This window comes from Hypanus sabinus, chromosome 12 (assembly GCF_030144855.1).
Source record: "Hypanus sabinus isolate sHypSab1 chromosome 12, sHypSab1.hap1, whole genome shotgun sequence".
NCBI classification, from domain to species: Eukaryota; Metazoa; Chordata; class Chondrichthyes; order Myliobatiformes; family Dasyatidae; genus Hypanus; species Hypanus sabinus.
Window position 1 is genome coordinate 16,065,268 of NC_082717.1, and position 14,997 is coordinate 16,080,264.

Here is a 14,997-nt window from a genome sequence, read left to right on the forward strand (position 1 = left end):
ACCTGTATGGGGAAATAAACTGTCTTGCCTTTGGCTAAATCCAATTCTGATTCATACTTTATTGCCCACTTGTATTAGTAGTGTTGCACTGTTGAGAAGGGAGTTAGAGGGAGCAACCCAATTGCAAGTTTTCTCTCAGACATATCATGAAAATCAAGTACTGTACTTGCCCATAACATCACAAAACAAATTAACTTTCAACAAACCAATAAGATCCTCTGAAAGCTAGTCATTATTGATATTGGTATTAGTTTATTATTATACTTGTAACAAGATGCACTGGAAAGCTTACTTGTAAACTGTTCATACAGATAATCATTAGACAGTGCATCGAGCTAGAATAAGGTAAAACAATAACAATGCAGAATAATGTGTAAAACTACTAAGATGTGCAGTGCAGATAAACAATAAACTGTAAGTTCATAATAAGGTTGATTGTGCGGCCAAGAGTCCCATCTTATAATGCAAGAAGCCTGTTCAAAAGTCTGATGACAATGATATAGAAACAGTTCTTGAGCCTAGTGATACGCACTTCCAAGCTTTTGCATCTTCTACCTGATGGGAGAGGGGAGAAGAGGGCATGTCCAAGGTGGGTGGAATCTTTGATTATGTTTTACTGAGGTAGCAAGAAATACAGACAGTCAGTAGAGGGGAGGCAGGTTTCCATGATGTGCTGAGCTGTGTCCACAACTGTCTGCAGCTCCTTGTAGTCACATGCAGTGCAGTTGCCATTCCAAGCCATTATGCATTCAGATAGAATGCCTGCTACAGTTCATTGATAAAAATTTGGGAAGGGTCAATGGGGATATGCTAAATTTCTTCAGCTTCTTCAGAAAGTCGAGGTGTTGATGAGCTTTCTTGGCAATGACATTGACACGATTGGACCAAGACAGGGTATTAGTGATATTCACACCTTGGAACTTGAAGCTCTGAACCTCAACGCTGTTGATGTAGACAGGAACACATGCATTCCCCCCCCCCCCCCATCCCAAGTCAATGTATAGCTTTTCTGCTTACATTGAGGGGAAGATTGCTGTTGTAATACCATGTTACTAAGCTCTCTCTCTTTCTTGTACTGCAACTCATTACTATTTGAAATGTGGCACATTATGATAGTGTCACCTTCAGACTTGTAGATGGAGTTGGAGTAGAATCTGGCTATGCATTCGTGAGTGTCTGGGGGGTGTGGGGTACTGAGGATGCAACCTTGTGGAGCACCAGTGTTTAGAATATTGGTGTTTAGAGTCCTTGATGTAGAGAAATAAGGGAAGAATAAACACTATAGAAATGTTTGAAATTATGAGCGGAGTACATAAATAAGCTGGATGTTAACAGACCCCATGGTACAGGAATCCAAATCACATATTTAAGATGAGAAGAGCACCATTTAAAGAGACCTGGCAGACTTCCTTTTCACACATGAGGTATATGGAACAAACTACCAGAGGAAGTGGTTGAGGAAGGTATAATAGTATAATTTTGAAAGCATTTGGACAGCGAAATGCAGGGGCACAGCTTAGAGGGACATGGGCAAGAAATTGAGAATAGCCAGGTGAGCACTGTGGCTGATATAGACGTTCTGGGCTGAATTGCCTGTAACTGTGCTATATTGTTCTATGACTCTATGGCCAGAAAACTTTCATAGCCAGGGTTACATAATTTTTATTTTGCAATAGTAGAACATAAAGTGAACAAATGGGGTCAATTCTTGTCTTAAACGATTGAACTAGCTGTGCAGAATCCCTAACATGAGCCATAATTTATTTGATCTCTTAAGCACTATATGAAAGGCAGTGGAACAAAAAAAAATGGTAGTTCTATGCAATTTGAGAGAACATCATGATCAAAGGTACCCATGTGAACCAACTTTTCTAATAGCCAGTGTTAAATATATTGCACTCAGTGTGCACTATGTTAAAGTGTAACTAATTTTTATTTGCAATTCACTGTTAAATGTAATGGGTAGCATTTAACAAGCGTTGTTGTTGACTCCTAAAGAACATTAGAGTCAGAGATTTGATAAAATTTGTTCTGTTCTGATTAAAAATTATTTGATAAGAGTGACACAGAATTCTGGCACCTTTGTAATGAGCTAGAAATGTTCATTCTGTATAATTTTGTTGATGAACACAAGCAAAAGGGACTTTTAGCAATCCTTTAAAGTCTTAGAAAAGTATTCAAATATAAAAAAGGGCAAGAACTTGAACAATGTTGATGAGCAGAAGGATCTTAGGGGCCAAGTTCGTAGTTCCCTGAATGTGATTATACAGATTGATAGGGTGGTTAAGAAGGCATATTGCATACTGTAACAACAGACTGGACAAACTTGGGTTGTTTTCTCTAGAGAACCAGAGGCTTGGGGGAGACCTGATAGAGCTTGATAAAATTATGACCAGCATAATAGGTGTGATATCTTTTTCCCAGGGTTGAAATGTCTAATACCAGAGGACATGCATTTAAGGTTCAAAGTAAATATGAGGGGCAAGTTACTTACCCAAAGCATGGTGGGTGCCTGGAATGTGCTGCTTGGCATGGTGGAAGAGGCAGATACTGTAGGGAGCTTTAAGACCCATTTAGAAAGGCACATGAATATAAGGAAAATGGAAGGATATGGACATTGTGCAGGCAGAAGGGGTTAGTGATTACTAATTTAATTGGTTCAGCACAACATTTTGGGCTGAAGGGTCTGGTCCTGTGCTGCACTGCTCTATGCTCTATTCTTTGCTGCTGCTATGTAATTTGTTCATAAGTTCATTTGCTTGTTTGTGGAAAGAACACCTAATCACACTTTAGTGCATATTTGCTGTATCAAGTAACTGATCATGAATAGGGGTTCGGCTGGTATCAATTTTATATTAACTTAAGCTTTGTGCTACACTTAATGTAGGAATAAACTCAGCAAGTAACGATCTTGGGCCAAATAGATTTTTCTATTATTTTTCCTGTCCCCCACTTTAACAGCTAACTCATTTCACAAGGTATATTTTAAATATGATAATTGCACAATGCATATGTAATTGATGAATTAAATATATCCTGGGAGGTGTCAATATTTGTTTTACATTAGCTTCATTTGCGTATATTGTTACGAGTCTGGCAACAATGAATATAGAATTGAGTCAGATTTTATAAACACATAAACATTTATTAAACTCCGCTCAACAAAAATGAAAAGTAAACAAATGACTAACTTAACCGGAAGTTAATTGCTATATGACAACTCTGGAACAGTTCTTAAAGTGGTAAATGCGAACACAGTCTTAAAAGTGGTAAATATGAAAGTCCAAGTGTTTTATACAGTCAATCAGGAGAGACTTTCCTGAAGTAACAAATTCCTTGATGACATGACGTTACCGCTGATCCCAGCCGCAATATGCCTTGTCCAGAGGATTCACAACGAAGGAAATAAAAACGGCTTAAAGGAACTGACCTTTTTCTTGGCAAATGAACACTGCACAGCCCTTTCTTCTCTTACAGGCAGGGGTTATCTCAGATGCAGGTCACTATTTCCTGAACCAATATTCAATAAGGTTGATCCTGAATTAAACCACCGATTGACACCAACTTTACTCGATCCTTCAGGTTCCCGTACTTCGGTAAAATCTTCACTCTCCAATACTTAGACTTTAAAATTAAATCAAAGATACATCAAACAAAACTGGCAGCGATTGGCGAAACTGCTGGCACAACGATTCTGTACCTTACTGTAGAAATTTAAACACTTTAAAGCGAAACTGCGTCATGAGACAAATACTCAGCATAATGGAGTAACTGATGAATTAAAGGACGACTCAACTCAAAAAAGACTCCCGCGTCTCACAGCAGGCTTTCCTGTTTTATACCTGCTGGAACATGTCATCATGTGCCCTCATACTGGCGGGAAAATTACATCACTCCACCATCACAAGACCATTATATCATGCTCACAAGATACTCAATTACATCATGGTCATAAGACAGTCACAAGATACCCACGGGGTATGTAACAATGTTTATTGCTGGAGATGGTTGATTGGTGTGTGAACCTACAAGCTTCTGTACAGAACTAAATGTTGGGTTTCCACCAAGAACCAAGGCAAATATAGCATCCTGTTGCTATAATGAAAGAAAATTATACATACCCATTCAATTAAAGAATTCAGTCTTTTAAAAATACTGCTTTATAGTTACAGCAGCATGTAACTATTTCACAGGCTTAATCAGGGTGGGAGAGCAAAGATGGATGGTGAAATTGTGAGAAAATGCTGAGGAACACTCAGTCATACAGCATGGGAAAAGGCCCTTTAGCCAAACTGGTCCATGCTGACTAAGGTGTCTCATCCAAGCTTGTCCCATTTGGCCCATAATTTTACCATCCACACCATGCCCTCTTCTCACTGCTGCCATCAGGAAGGAGGTCCCACACCACCAGGTTCAGGAACAGTTATTACCATACAATCATCCTCTTGACATGGTGAGGATAACTTCACTCTGAAATGATTACCTAATCTACTCATATTCTCAGTATTATTTATGTTTTTATGTGTACAGTTTGTCTTTTTGCACATTGGTTGCCAGTCTTTGTTTATGTCTAGTTTTTCATAAATTCTATTTTATTTCAATTTTTCCCTGTAAAGGCCTGCAAGAAAATGAATCTTGAGGTAGTATATGGTGACCAATACAGTGCCTATAAAATGTATTCACCCTCCATGGAAGTTTTCATGTTCTGTGTTTTACAGCATTGAATCACAGTGGATTTAAGTTGGCTTTTTTGATGCTGATGAACAGGAAAAGACTCTTGCATGTCAAAGTGAAAACAGATCTCTGCAAAGTGATCTAAATTTTTTACAAAAATAAAACGCAAAATAACATTGCATAAGTATTCACCTCCTTTAATATGACACAGCAAATCGACACTGTTGCAGCCAATTGGTTTTAGAAGTCACATAATTAGTTACATGGAGATCTGGTTTTGGAGACCCGTTGTGCAGTCAAGGTGTTTCAATTGATTGAAGTAGAAATACACCTGTACCCGGAAGGTCCAACTGCTGGTGAGTTAGTATCCTAGCAATAACTACACCATGAAGACAAAAGAACACCCCAAGCAACTCTGTGAAAAGGTTTTTGAAAAGCACAGGTCAGGAGATGGATACAAGAATATTTTCAAGCCACTGAATATCCCTTGGATTACTGTTAAGTCAATCATCAAGAAATGGAAAGAGTATGGCACAGCTGTAAATTGGTCTACAACAGGCTGTCCTCAGAAAAGGAGTGACCATGCAGGAAAGGGACTAGTGTGGGAGGCCATCAAGAGACCTATGATAACTCTGGAGGAGTTGCAAGCTTCACTGGTTGAGATGTGAGAGACTACACATATGACAACTGTAACCCAGTGCTTCATCAGTCAGAGCTTTATGGGAGAGCGGGAAAGAGAAAGCCACTGCGGAAAAACATTCACATGAAATCTCAGCTAGAGTTTGCCAAAAGAGATGTGGGAGACTGAGTCAATTGGAAGAAGGTTCAATGGTCTGATGAAACCAAAATTGAGTTTATTTGGACATCAGGATAAACGCTGTAAGTTGGCGTAAGCCAAACACCGCACATCATCAAAAACACACCATCTCTACCATGAACTGCGGTGCATTATGCTGTGAGGATGCTTTGGTGCAGCAGGCCCTGGAATGCTTGTGGAGGTTATATGAATGCAGCAAAATACAGGAAAATCCTGGAGGAAAACCTGATGCAGTCTGCGACTTAGGAGAAAATTCATTTTCCAGCAAGACAATGACCCAATCATAAAGCCAAAGCTACACAGGAATGACTTAAAAACAACAAAATTAAAGTCCTGGAGTAGCCAAGTCAGAGTCCAGACCACAATCCAATTCAAATTTGTGGCCGGACTTGAAAAGGGTAGTTCATTTACAATGCCCATGCAATCTTGCTGCGCTTGAGCAATTTTGTAAAGAAAAATGGGGAAAAATTAGAGTGTCTAGATTTGCAAAGCTGATAGAGGCCTATCCACACTGACTCAAGGCTGCCAAAGGTGCATCTTCTAAATACTACCTTGAAGGGGTAATATTTGTGTAATCAATTATTTTGTGTTTTATATTTGTAATTAATCTAGATCACTGTGGAGATCTGTTTTCACTTTGACACAAGTCTTTTTCTGTTGACCTCTGTCAAAAACAGCCAAATTAAATCCATTATGATTCAATGTTGTAAAACAATAAAACATGAAAACTTCAGAGGGGTGAATACTTCTTATAGGCATTGTATGTACTTTGATAATAAATTTGCTTTGACTTTGTCTTTGAGCCATTCTCTTTTCTCATCCCGGAAACTTACTCTCATGTTAAACCCTGTTTAAAGATTTTCTCTAACTTCTGATAAGTTGTAGCAAACTTAAAACATTTCTTTGATGCTTCTGCACAGATTTTGCGTGACCTGTTAAATATTGCTGGTATTTTTAAAAATGGAGATGTTCAGAATCTACATTAGTTTGCTTTTGTATTTTTGATTTTTGGCAATTTTGTGTTTATACTGTTCTATAATCTTACCTTCTATACTTTGATAAGACATGCATTTGGAAAAACATGGCCTACTTTGGACGGTCAGCATGTCTTAATGCAAGATAGGTTTTGCCTCAGAAATGCTTTTTTTTGCGATGCTTGATGAGATTAAGGCAGTGTATGTTATCAACATGGATTTTAGTAAGTGATTTGATTAGGTTCCTCACGGTAGCTGATTAAGAGGTTAAAGATGGATGGGATCCAGGATGAATTAAAAGTAGTAAGGGTAGTACCAGAATTGCAGTAGAAGTGGAAGGCTGTTATTTTAGCAGTAAGCAATGACCAGCTATATTCCACAAGGATTGGTGCTGGGACCTCTGTTGTTTGTGAAATACAGTGTATAAATGATTTGGATGAAAATATAGATGGGTGGATCAGAAAGTTTGTGGATGATACCAAAACAGTGTAATATAGATCAATTGCAGTGATGTGGCAGATAGAATTTAATAAGGCTCCTCTATAGCACTGAAGTACAGAAAGATCTTAGGGTGCAGGTCCATGGTTCACTACAAGTGGCTACACAATTGTATGAGGTAAAGAAGGTGTCTGTTATGTGTCCCTTTATTGGTAGGGGTGTTGCATATTAGAATAAGGAAGTCATGCTACAGTGATCTAAAACTTTATTACAGGATGACCAGAACACAATACTCCAAGTGCAGTCTGTAGAGTACTTTAAGTGCTGTCTCCAAGTAAGAGACTGTGGAAAAGACACAGAAGAAGTTTAACAGATGCTGCCTGGATTAGAGGGTAGGAGCTCCAAGGAAAGGTTGGACAAACTTGGTTTGTTTTCTCTGGAAAGTTGTAGACAGATGGAGATCATAGATGTTTTTAAAATTACGAGAGGCGTAGATAGGGTAGAGAGTCGGAAACATGTTCCCCAGGGTAGAAATGTCAAAGGACTTAATTTTGTTGGAGGGGGGAGTTTAAAGGGGACTTGAGGGGCATGTATCTTTATAAATGAGTGGTAATGGCCTGGATGGGTTACCCGTGACAGTTGAGTGGAGTTAGAGGCTTTCAGATATACATATGAACATGAAGATGATGCACCAGAGGAAGAAGTTTAGTATTAATTGGTATCTAAATTGACGCAACAAGGAGGGCCAAATGGTCTATCCATTGCTTACATTTCAGTGTTGTTAATTTTTTAAGCTGTGTATTCTTTAAAAAAATTATAAAGTTTCTTCATAATGTTAACTTTAACAAATGTTAAAGTTTCCATTTATGATGTTTCAGACATCTGACAGCAACTGTAATTTACCATGAACAGAATACTGGGTTCAGTAATAGGCCATCAACTCTTTGCCATTTTGAATCCTAAAAGTTTAGGATTATTGTTCATGTAGGTATTTAAGAAAAGGGTTTTCATATTGAATCAGATATTTAATGTTTGTGGAAATAAAGCACTCCAGACTAAACATACTTCTCTAAGAAATATCTTAAAGATAGCTTTTTAAAAATTTTCTGTTAAGTGACTTTTAGTGTTCCATTAGAGCAGCAAAATGGTTACACTACTGATCTAGTAATCCAGAGGCCTTGGTTAGTTACCTGGATATCAAATACCACAATCATAGGGAATTTCAGTAAAATTTGATTCTGAAGTAGAATGCTTATTATTAAATAATTGTGATATCCATAGATCTATCAATTGGTCTTCTTTTAATTATTTAGTAATTCTTCATAATAAAATTACTAATCAAGAAACATGAGAACCACCTTATAACATCAGTATTTTTGGTTGACAGTTTTTGTTTATCGAGGCTAAACTTACTTAAAAGTTGTTTTTTCCCTTTTATTAGGATGAAGTGGCACACACCCTTACAGAAAGCAGAGTATTAAAAAATACTAGGCATCCATTTTTAACGGTAAGTACTCAAGACCACACCAGTCTTTGTTGTCCAGGCATCAATGATTGTGAGATACTATTTTTGGTCCTGTTTTTCTTTTAAGCGTAATTTCAATACAGATCAGATCTATAAATAATGATTGATATAATGCTTGTGATTGTTATTCTCTAATGAAATTGAAGTATTGAAATAGATTCAACAGAAACAATCCCGTATTTGGGAACGACAATGCATATAATATGTGGAAATTATTTAACATTGAAAAGTTTAAAAAAAAATCCAGATTGGAAATCTGAAATAAAAACAGTGTGCCGGAAATTCATAGCAGGTCAGGGAGCACCTTTGGCAACACAATTAATATTTCTAGGCCAATGAGTTTTCATAATATATCCATCTAAATTAAATGTCATTCATATTAAATATTATTTTTTCTTTCTTCATGGCAACTGCTAATCTGAATATTTATATCAGTTTGTTTCCATTTCAACCAATCTGAATTCAGGCAGGGTCCTTGAGGAATATAAAGAAAACAAGCTAAGAACTTAGAATCAGGAGGTTAAAAAGGACCATGGAATTTAATACATTAAAAACAAGAGGATATCTAGAGAAAAGGCAAAACCATTCAGCCAAGAACAAAGAAGGTAATTTTTATTCCCAGGGCCAGAAGAAGTGGGTGAGATGAGAAATGGGTACTTTGCAACAAGGGAAAGATCTATAGGATAATGGGATCAGGAATCTATGTTGATATCCTGGGGCACGTTGCTATTGAGGAAGTGGTGTTGGATATCCTGAAGAACATAATAAGATAGAAGTCCCAACAGCCTGATGGGATCTATACCTGGTTATTGAGGGATGCTAGAAGGAGAATGCTAGGCCTTACAGAGATATTTGTGTCCTCTTTAAGCACAGATGAAGTCCAAAAGGACTGGAGAATAAACCGTGGTGTTCCCCTGTTTAAGAAAGCAGTATGGATAATCAGGTAATTTATAGACCAGGCAGCCTCATAGCAGTAGTAGGGAAATCACTGGAGATCATTTTTGGAGATTGGATTTGATAAAGCATTGCATTATTAGGGATAGTCAGATTGGCTTGGTGTGGGGAAGATCATGTTTTGCATACTTGATTTAAATTCTTGAGAGGCTGACAAAGGTGATTTAGGAGAGCAGGGCTGTAGATATTTTCAGCAGGACTTCTGTAAAACATTTGATAATGTCTCTCTTGTAGGTTCATCCAAAAGATTAAGTCATGGGAAATCCTTAGTGACTTAAGTAGATTATACTCAAAATTGGTTTGGCCATTGAAGACATTGTTGAAGGAGTCTTATTCTGATTAGAGGTCTGTGACTAGGAGTGGAGGGGGAATGTCCTGCAGAGATCTGTGCTGGAACATCTTACATGTGATACTTAAGCTTTTAGCAAAGACATCAGTAGTCTGATTAGTAAGTTTGCAGATGTCACAAAAATTGGCTGAACTGCAGATAGTCAGGAATGCTGTAAAAGGATACTTCATTATATAGGCAAGTTTGAAGTATGGACAGTGGACTTCAATCTGACCATTGTGAAATCTTACACTTTCTGAGGTCACACTGGAAAGTATACAGTGTGTGGTACAAGCTTTGATATACAGTGGGATCTTGAGGTACAAATCCACAGTGACAACACAAGTGAGTAGTGTGGTAAAGGTGGCATGTGCCATGCCTGCCCTCAGTAGGTAAGGATGTTAAGAATGAAAGACAGGAAACTATGTTGGAGCAGTGTAAGACCCCAGTTTGTGATGCATGGTCGTAACACTGGACCTGGAATTCTGAGGTCGAGAGAATTGTACTGCCCTTGTGCTATGGCTTTTCCGCTGTAAAAACTCTTCTGCACAAGTTTTCAGTCATCCTTGGACGTGACGGACAACCACCATGTTCTCAGAGTAGAAATTCAAATACAGTTGTTTAAAGTGAGAAGGAGAATCTTTAAAGAACAATGTGAGGCTAGTTGCTTGGCATGTGTGCCTGGGAGGTTGTGGAAGCAATATGTCAGCAGTGTTTCTGATACAGTGCCGATTTAAAAAGTGTTCACCCCTCCCCCCGGAGGTTTTCATGTTCTATTGTTTTACAACATTGAATCTCAATGGATTTAATTTGGCTTTTTTTACACCAATCAACAGAAAGACTCTTCAGCATCAAAGTGAAAACCAATCTCTATAAAGTGATCTAAATTAATTACAAATATAAAACACAAAATTATTGATTGCATTCATATTCACTCCCTTTAATATGGCACACCAAATCCTCAACTGGTGCAGCCATTTGGTTTTAGAAGTCACATAATTAGTTAAATGGAGATCACCTTGTGCAGTCAGAGTGCTTCGATTAATTGTAGAGAAAATACACCTGTATCTGGAAGGTCCACCTGCAGGTGAGTCAGTATCCTGGCAAAAACTACACCATGAAGACAAAAGAACACTCCGAGCAACTCCATAAAAAGGTTATTGAAAAGCACAAGTCAGATTGATACAAGAGAATTTCTAAGTCACTGAATATTGCTTGGAGTACAGTTAAGTCTCTTATCAAGAAATGGAAAGAATATGGCACAGCTATAAATCTGCCTAGAGCAGGCAGTCCTCAAATACTGAGTGACTGTGCAAAAAGTAGACTGAGGGAGACCACCAAGAGACCTATGACAACTCTGGAGGAGCTACAAAATTCAGTAGATGAGATGAGAGAGACTGCACATACAATAACTGATGGCTGAGTGTGTCCCCAGTCACAGCTTTATGGGAGATTGGCAAGGCAAAGCCATTGTTGAAAAACACTCACATGCAAACTCAGCTAGACTCTGAAGTCAGTTGGAAGAAGGTTCTATGGTCCAATTAAACCAAAATTAAGTTTTTTGGTCATCAGAATAAATGCCCCCACCGTGAAGCGTGATGGTGGCTGCATCATGCAGTGAGGATGCTTCACTGGGGCTTATGAAGATAGAGGGTAGCATGAATGCAGCAAAATACAGGGAAATCCTGGAGGAAAACCTAATGTAGTCTGTAAGAGAACTGCATCTTGGGTAAAGAGTTGTTTTCCTGCAAGTCAGTGTCCCAATGCATAAAGCCAGAGCTGCAGAGGAATAGCTTAAAAACAAAGTTAATGTCATGGAGTGTCCAAGTCAGAGTTCAGACCTCAATCCAATTGAGAATTTGTGGCTGGACTTGGAAAGGGTTGTTCACTCATAATCCCCATGCAATCTAACAGAGCTTGAGCAGTTCTGTAAAGAAGAATGGAGAAAAATCTGCTAAATACTGATTTGAAAGGTGTGAATACTTATGCAATCAATTATTTTGAGTTTTTTATTTGTAATTAATATAGATCACTGTGGAGACCGGGCTTCACTTTGACATAAAGGAGTCTTTTTTCTGTTGGTCAGTATTTTTTAAAAAGTCAAATTAAATCCAGTGTGATTCATTGTTGTAAAACAGTAGAACATGAAAGCTTCCAAGGGAGGTGACTACTTTTTATAGGCTATACATTTAGATGGGCTCATGAACTGGCAGGGAAAGGAGGGATATATATATAATGTGTATGGTATTTGTTTAATTTGGTATCATGTTTTGTACAGGCATTGTGGGCTGAGCTTGTGCTACATTCTCTTATTTGTACTTGCAGCCAATTGTAATTCATAATGAAGATGTAATAAGAAGGATTACAAAGAAGACGTAAATAAAATATACTTAAATTCTTCTGGCATTATTCATTGGAGTCAGTTAGTTTTGCTTATTAATGTAAAATAAAGCCTTAATTTGTATTTATGACTGGATCAGATTTCACTCCTTTCAAAAAAGTCATTAAATGAAAAGGTTCAAATTTAATGTAATGTTGTTATTAAGTACCTATCACACCCCAGTTGCTATGAATTAATTGTCATCAAAAGTGGCACTTCAGCTCTGTGCACATGATGTTTTCTGATTTTAAAGATGTATGTTTTAATATTTAAATTATAATTTTACTTTGTTTTGGAAAATCTATACATGTTGAAATGCAAAAATCTAGTAAGAGAAGGCTGCAGTTAGATATTCTGTAGAAATGAAATCTCACTGGAATAAATAAAAGTTAGCTTAAAAGAAACATACCATAAATCTTGTTCTTATTTTTTGGTTGATTAAAAACACCTGGTGTCTTTAATGTTTCATACCATTACTGAAGCTGCTTTGAAATGACTCTTATTTAGCCATTTGTTATTAAAACTATTAATAATAAGTGAAAGCAGTAAAATACTGGCTAACTCACTGCTGTATTGATAAAAGCTAAGTAATACACAAAGTTATCTCTACATGTATGGTTATTTTTATTGCAGTCTTTGAAGTATTCTTTCCAAACGAAAGACCGTTTATGTTTTGTCATGGAGTATGTGAATGGTGGCGAGGTAAGTTTTTTTTTGAAGAGAGAGCTGTAGTGAACTATCTGGTATTTTGTGTTTATTATGATGTCATTAACTATTGCATTTTTATTTTTTTCTAAGAAAACAATTTTTTCTCATTTAAGCTTGTAACAGTTTATAATAGAGTAAATCAATTAATTAGTAACCTTGAGATTAAAGAGAAAATTATCTTTGTACTTATCAATTTGTTGGTAAAACTTTTGATACAAAGATATAAAGAGCATCTTTGAGTTACGAACATCTGTTAAGTTTTTAAATTGTTCGCACTCAATTCAATATGGTGAATGCTTGCTTATGTGTGGAAGTGCAGCTTCAGGCTCATGTGGCCACAGGAAGGCCCAGTATTGTAGGATCCGCTATATTGTAGTTTCAATAGGGCACTGTCTGTATGATTTACATACTACAGATGTTGAACTTTGCTTTTCTGTGTCATAGTTTGAAATCTATTCAGTTCCTATGATGTAAGCAATATTTATTTGTGGTAGTTGAACATTTCTTATCATTTTGTTATACTTTGTATTCAGTTCTGTTTCTTACCTACCAAAAAAAGTAATTTACCTAATTTTTCTAACTATATGGAAAAGCTGGTTTATCCAAGCTTTATGTATAAAAATAATAAAAGTGGGATGTGCTCTGAAAATGGATCAGCATAAGGAACTATGAGGTAATTGCAATCACAGGAGCGTGGTCAAGGGCAAGACTGGCAACTTAATGCTTATCTACTGCCTTCTTCAATGCTGTCAGTGAATCTGCTTCTACCACTTCTGATTATACATTTCAGTTACTCAACACTGAGAAAGCAGTCCCCCTCAAATGCCCACTAAATCAATGCCCTCCTGTTTTATTTTTCTTTATTATGGGGAAAAGTTTCATGCAGGTAGCTCCATGTGTTATCCCTCATAATTTTATATACATCAGTCGTGTTCAATCTTAGCCTCTGCGCTGTAGGGACAAAAAACCTGAAATGCAACAGCCTGATAAATCTCATCTGTACATTCTCCTGTGCTGACACATTTCTATAGTGTAATGACCAGAAATGTTCACAGAATTGCAATTGTGGTCTGATGAATGAAGATTTGTAGATTGGTTCATTATTGTTACGTAGACTGAGATACAGTGAAAAACTTGTCTTGCATATCATCCATATGGATCACTGTCATTACAGCAGTGCATTGAGACAGTGCAAGATAAAACAATAACTAAGAGTGCAGAATAGAGCTTTTCAGAACACAAAGTGCAGTGCAGGTAGACAGTAAGGTGTAAGGTCAGAACGATGTAAGTTGAGAGTCCATCTTGTATTAGGAAATCATTCAATGTGAGAGGGATAGAAGCTGTACTGGAGCTTCGTTGTATGTGTGATGCACCATCAATAACTCACACTGAGACGTAGGCGAGATATCGGCTTTTATTGACTGGAAGAAGGAACCAGGAGTGAGTGTCTATCATACAAGGTCTTGGAGACTGAGGCCGAGCTTCAGGCCGCAGGTCTCCTTTATACAGGGGCCTGTGGGAGGAGCCACAGGAGCAGTCAGCAGGGGCGTGTCCCGACAGGCACATAGTTCACCACAATGTGCTTGGTAGAGCTTCTGTTGCTTAGTATTCCCTGGGACTGTACTAGACATGTCCTGGCCTTATAAGTGCTCCCAAAATGCTTTACTTCACATTTATATGGATTAAACTCCATCTGTCATTTCCTTGTTTGTTTCATTTATCCATATTACCCTATGGGCTAAGACTACCCTTCATACCGTCAACAACTCCATCAATCTCCATGTCATCTGCAAACTTTCTAATCATGCTTCCAACATCCAAATCCAAATCATTTACAGCAAAGATCTTAGAACTGGTCCCTGTGGAACATTTCTAGTCATAGGCCTTCAGTCACAGAAACAACTCTATATCATCGCCCTCTGTCTCCTCTGTTATATTAGATTTTGGATCTAATATAACTACTAGCCCTGTAACAAATCGAGCCTAAAGTTTTGGACCATTTGCCTATGTAAGACCTTACTGAAGTCCTTGTAACCACACAGACTACACTACTCAGCAATAAATCATTTTATATCTTTTCAAAAAAGTTCAGTCAGATTAATTAGATAGAATCTACCTTTGACAAAGCCATGCTGGCTGGCTATTACTGATTTGTCTCTACATTTACAAGTCATTATTTATCCTATTCCTCAGAATTTT

At 37.5% G+C, this 14,997-nt stretch overlaps 1 protein-coding gene across 8 annotated transcripts in view; it reads left to right on the forward strand.

The window, feature by feature from the left end:
• The window catches only part of LOC132402664 (RAC-gamma serine/threonine-protein kinase), a 402,615-nt gene that overhangs the window by 307,227 nt on the left and 80,391 nt on the right, over nucleotides 1-14,997 (forward strand). For all 8 annotated transcript variants that reach the window (XM_059985594.1, XM_059985597.1, XM_059985596.1 and 5 more), the window contains 2 exons: nucleotides 8,345-8,410; nucleotides 12,724-12,792. In XM_059985594.1, coding sequence (XP_059841577.1) covers nucleotides 8,345-8,410; nucleotides 12,724-12,792 — 135 coding nt within the window. The remainder of the gene's footprint in view (nucleotides 1-8,344; nucleotides 8,411-12,723; nucleotides 12,793-14,997) is intronic.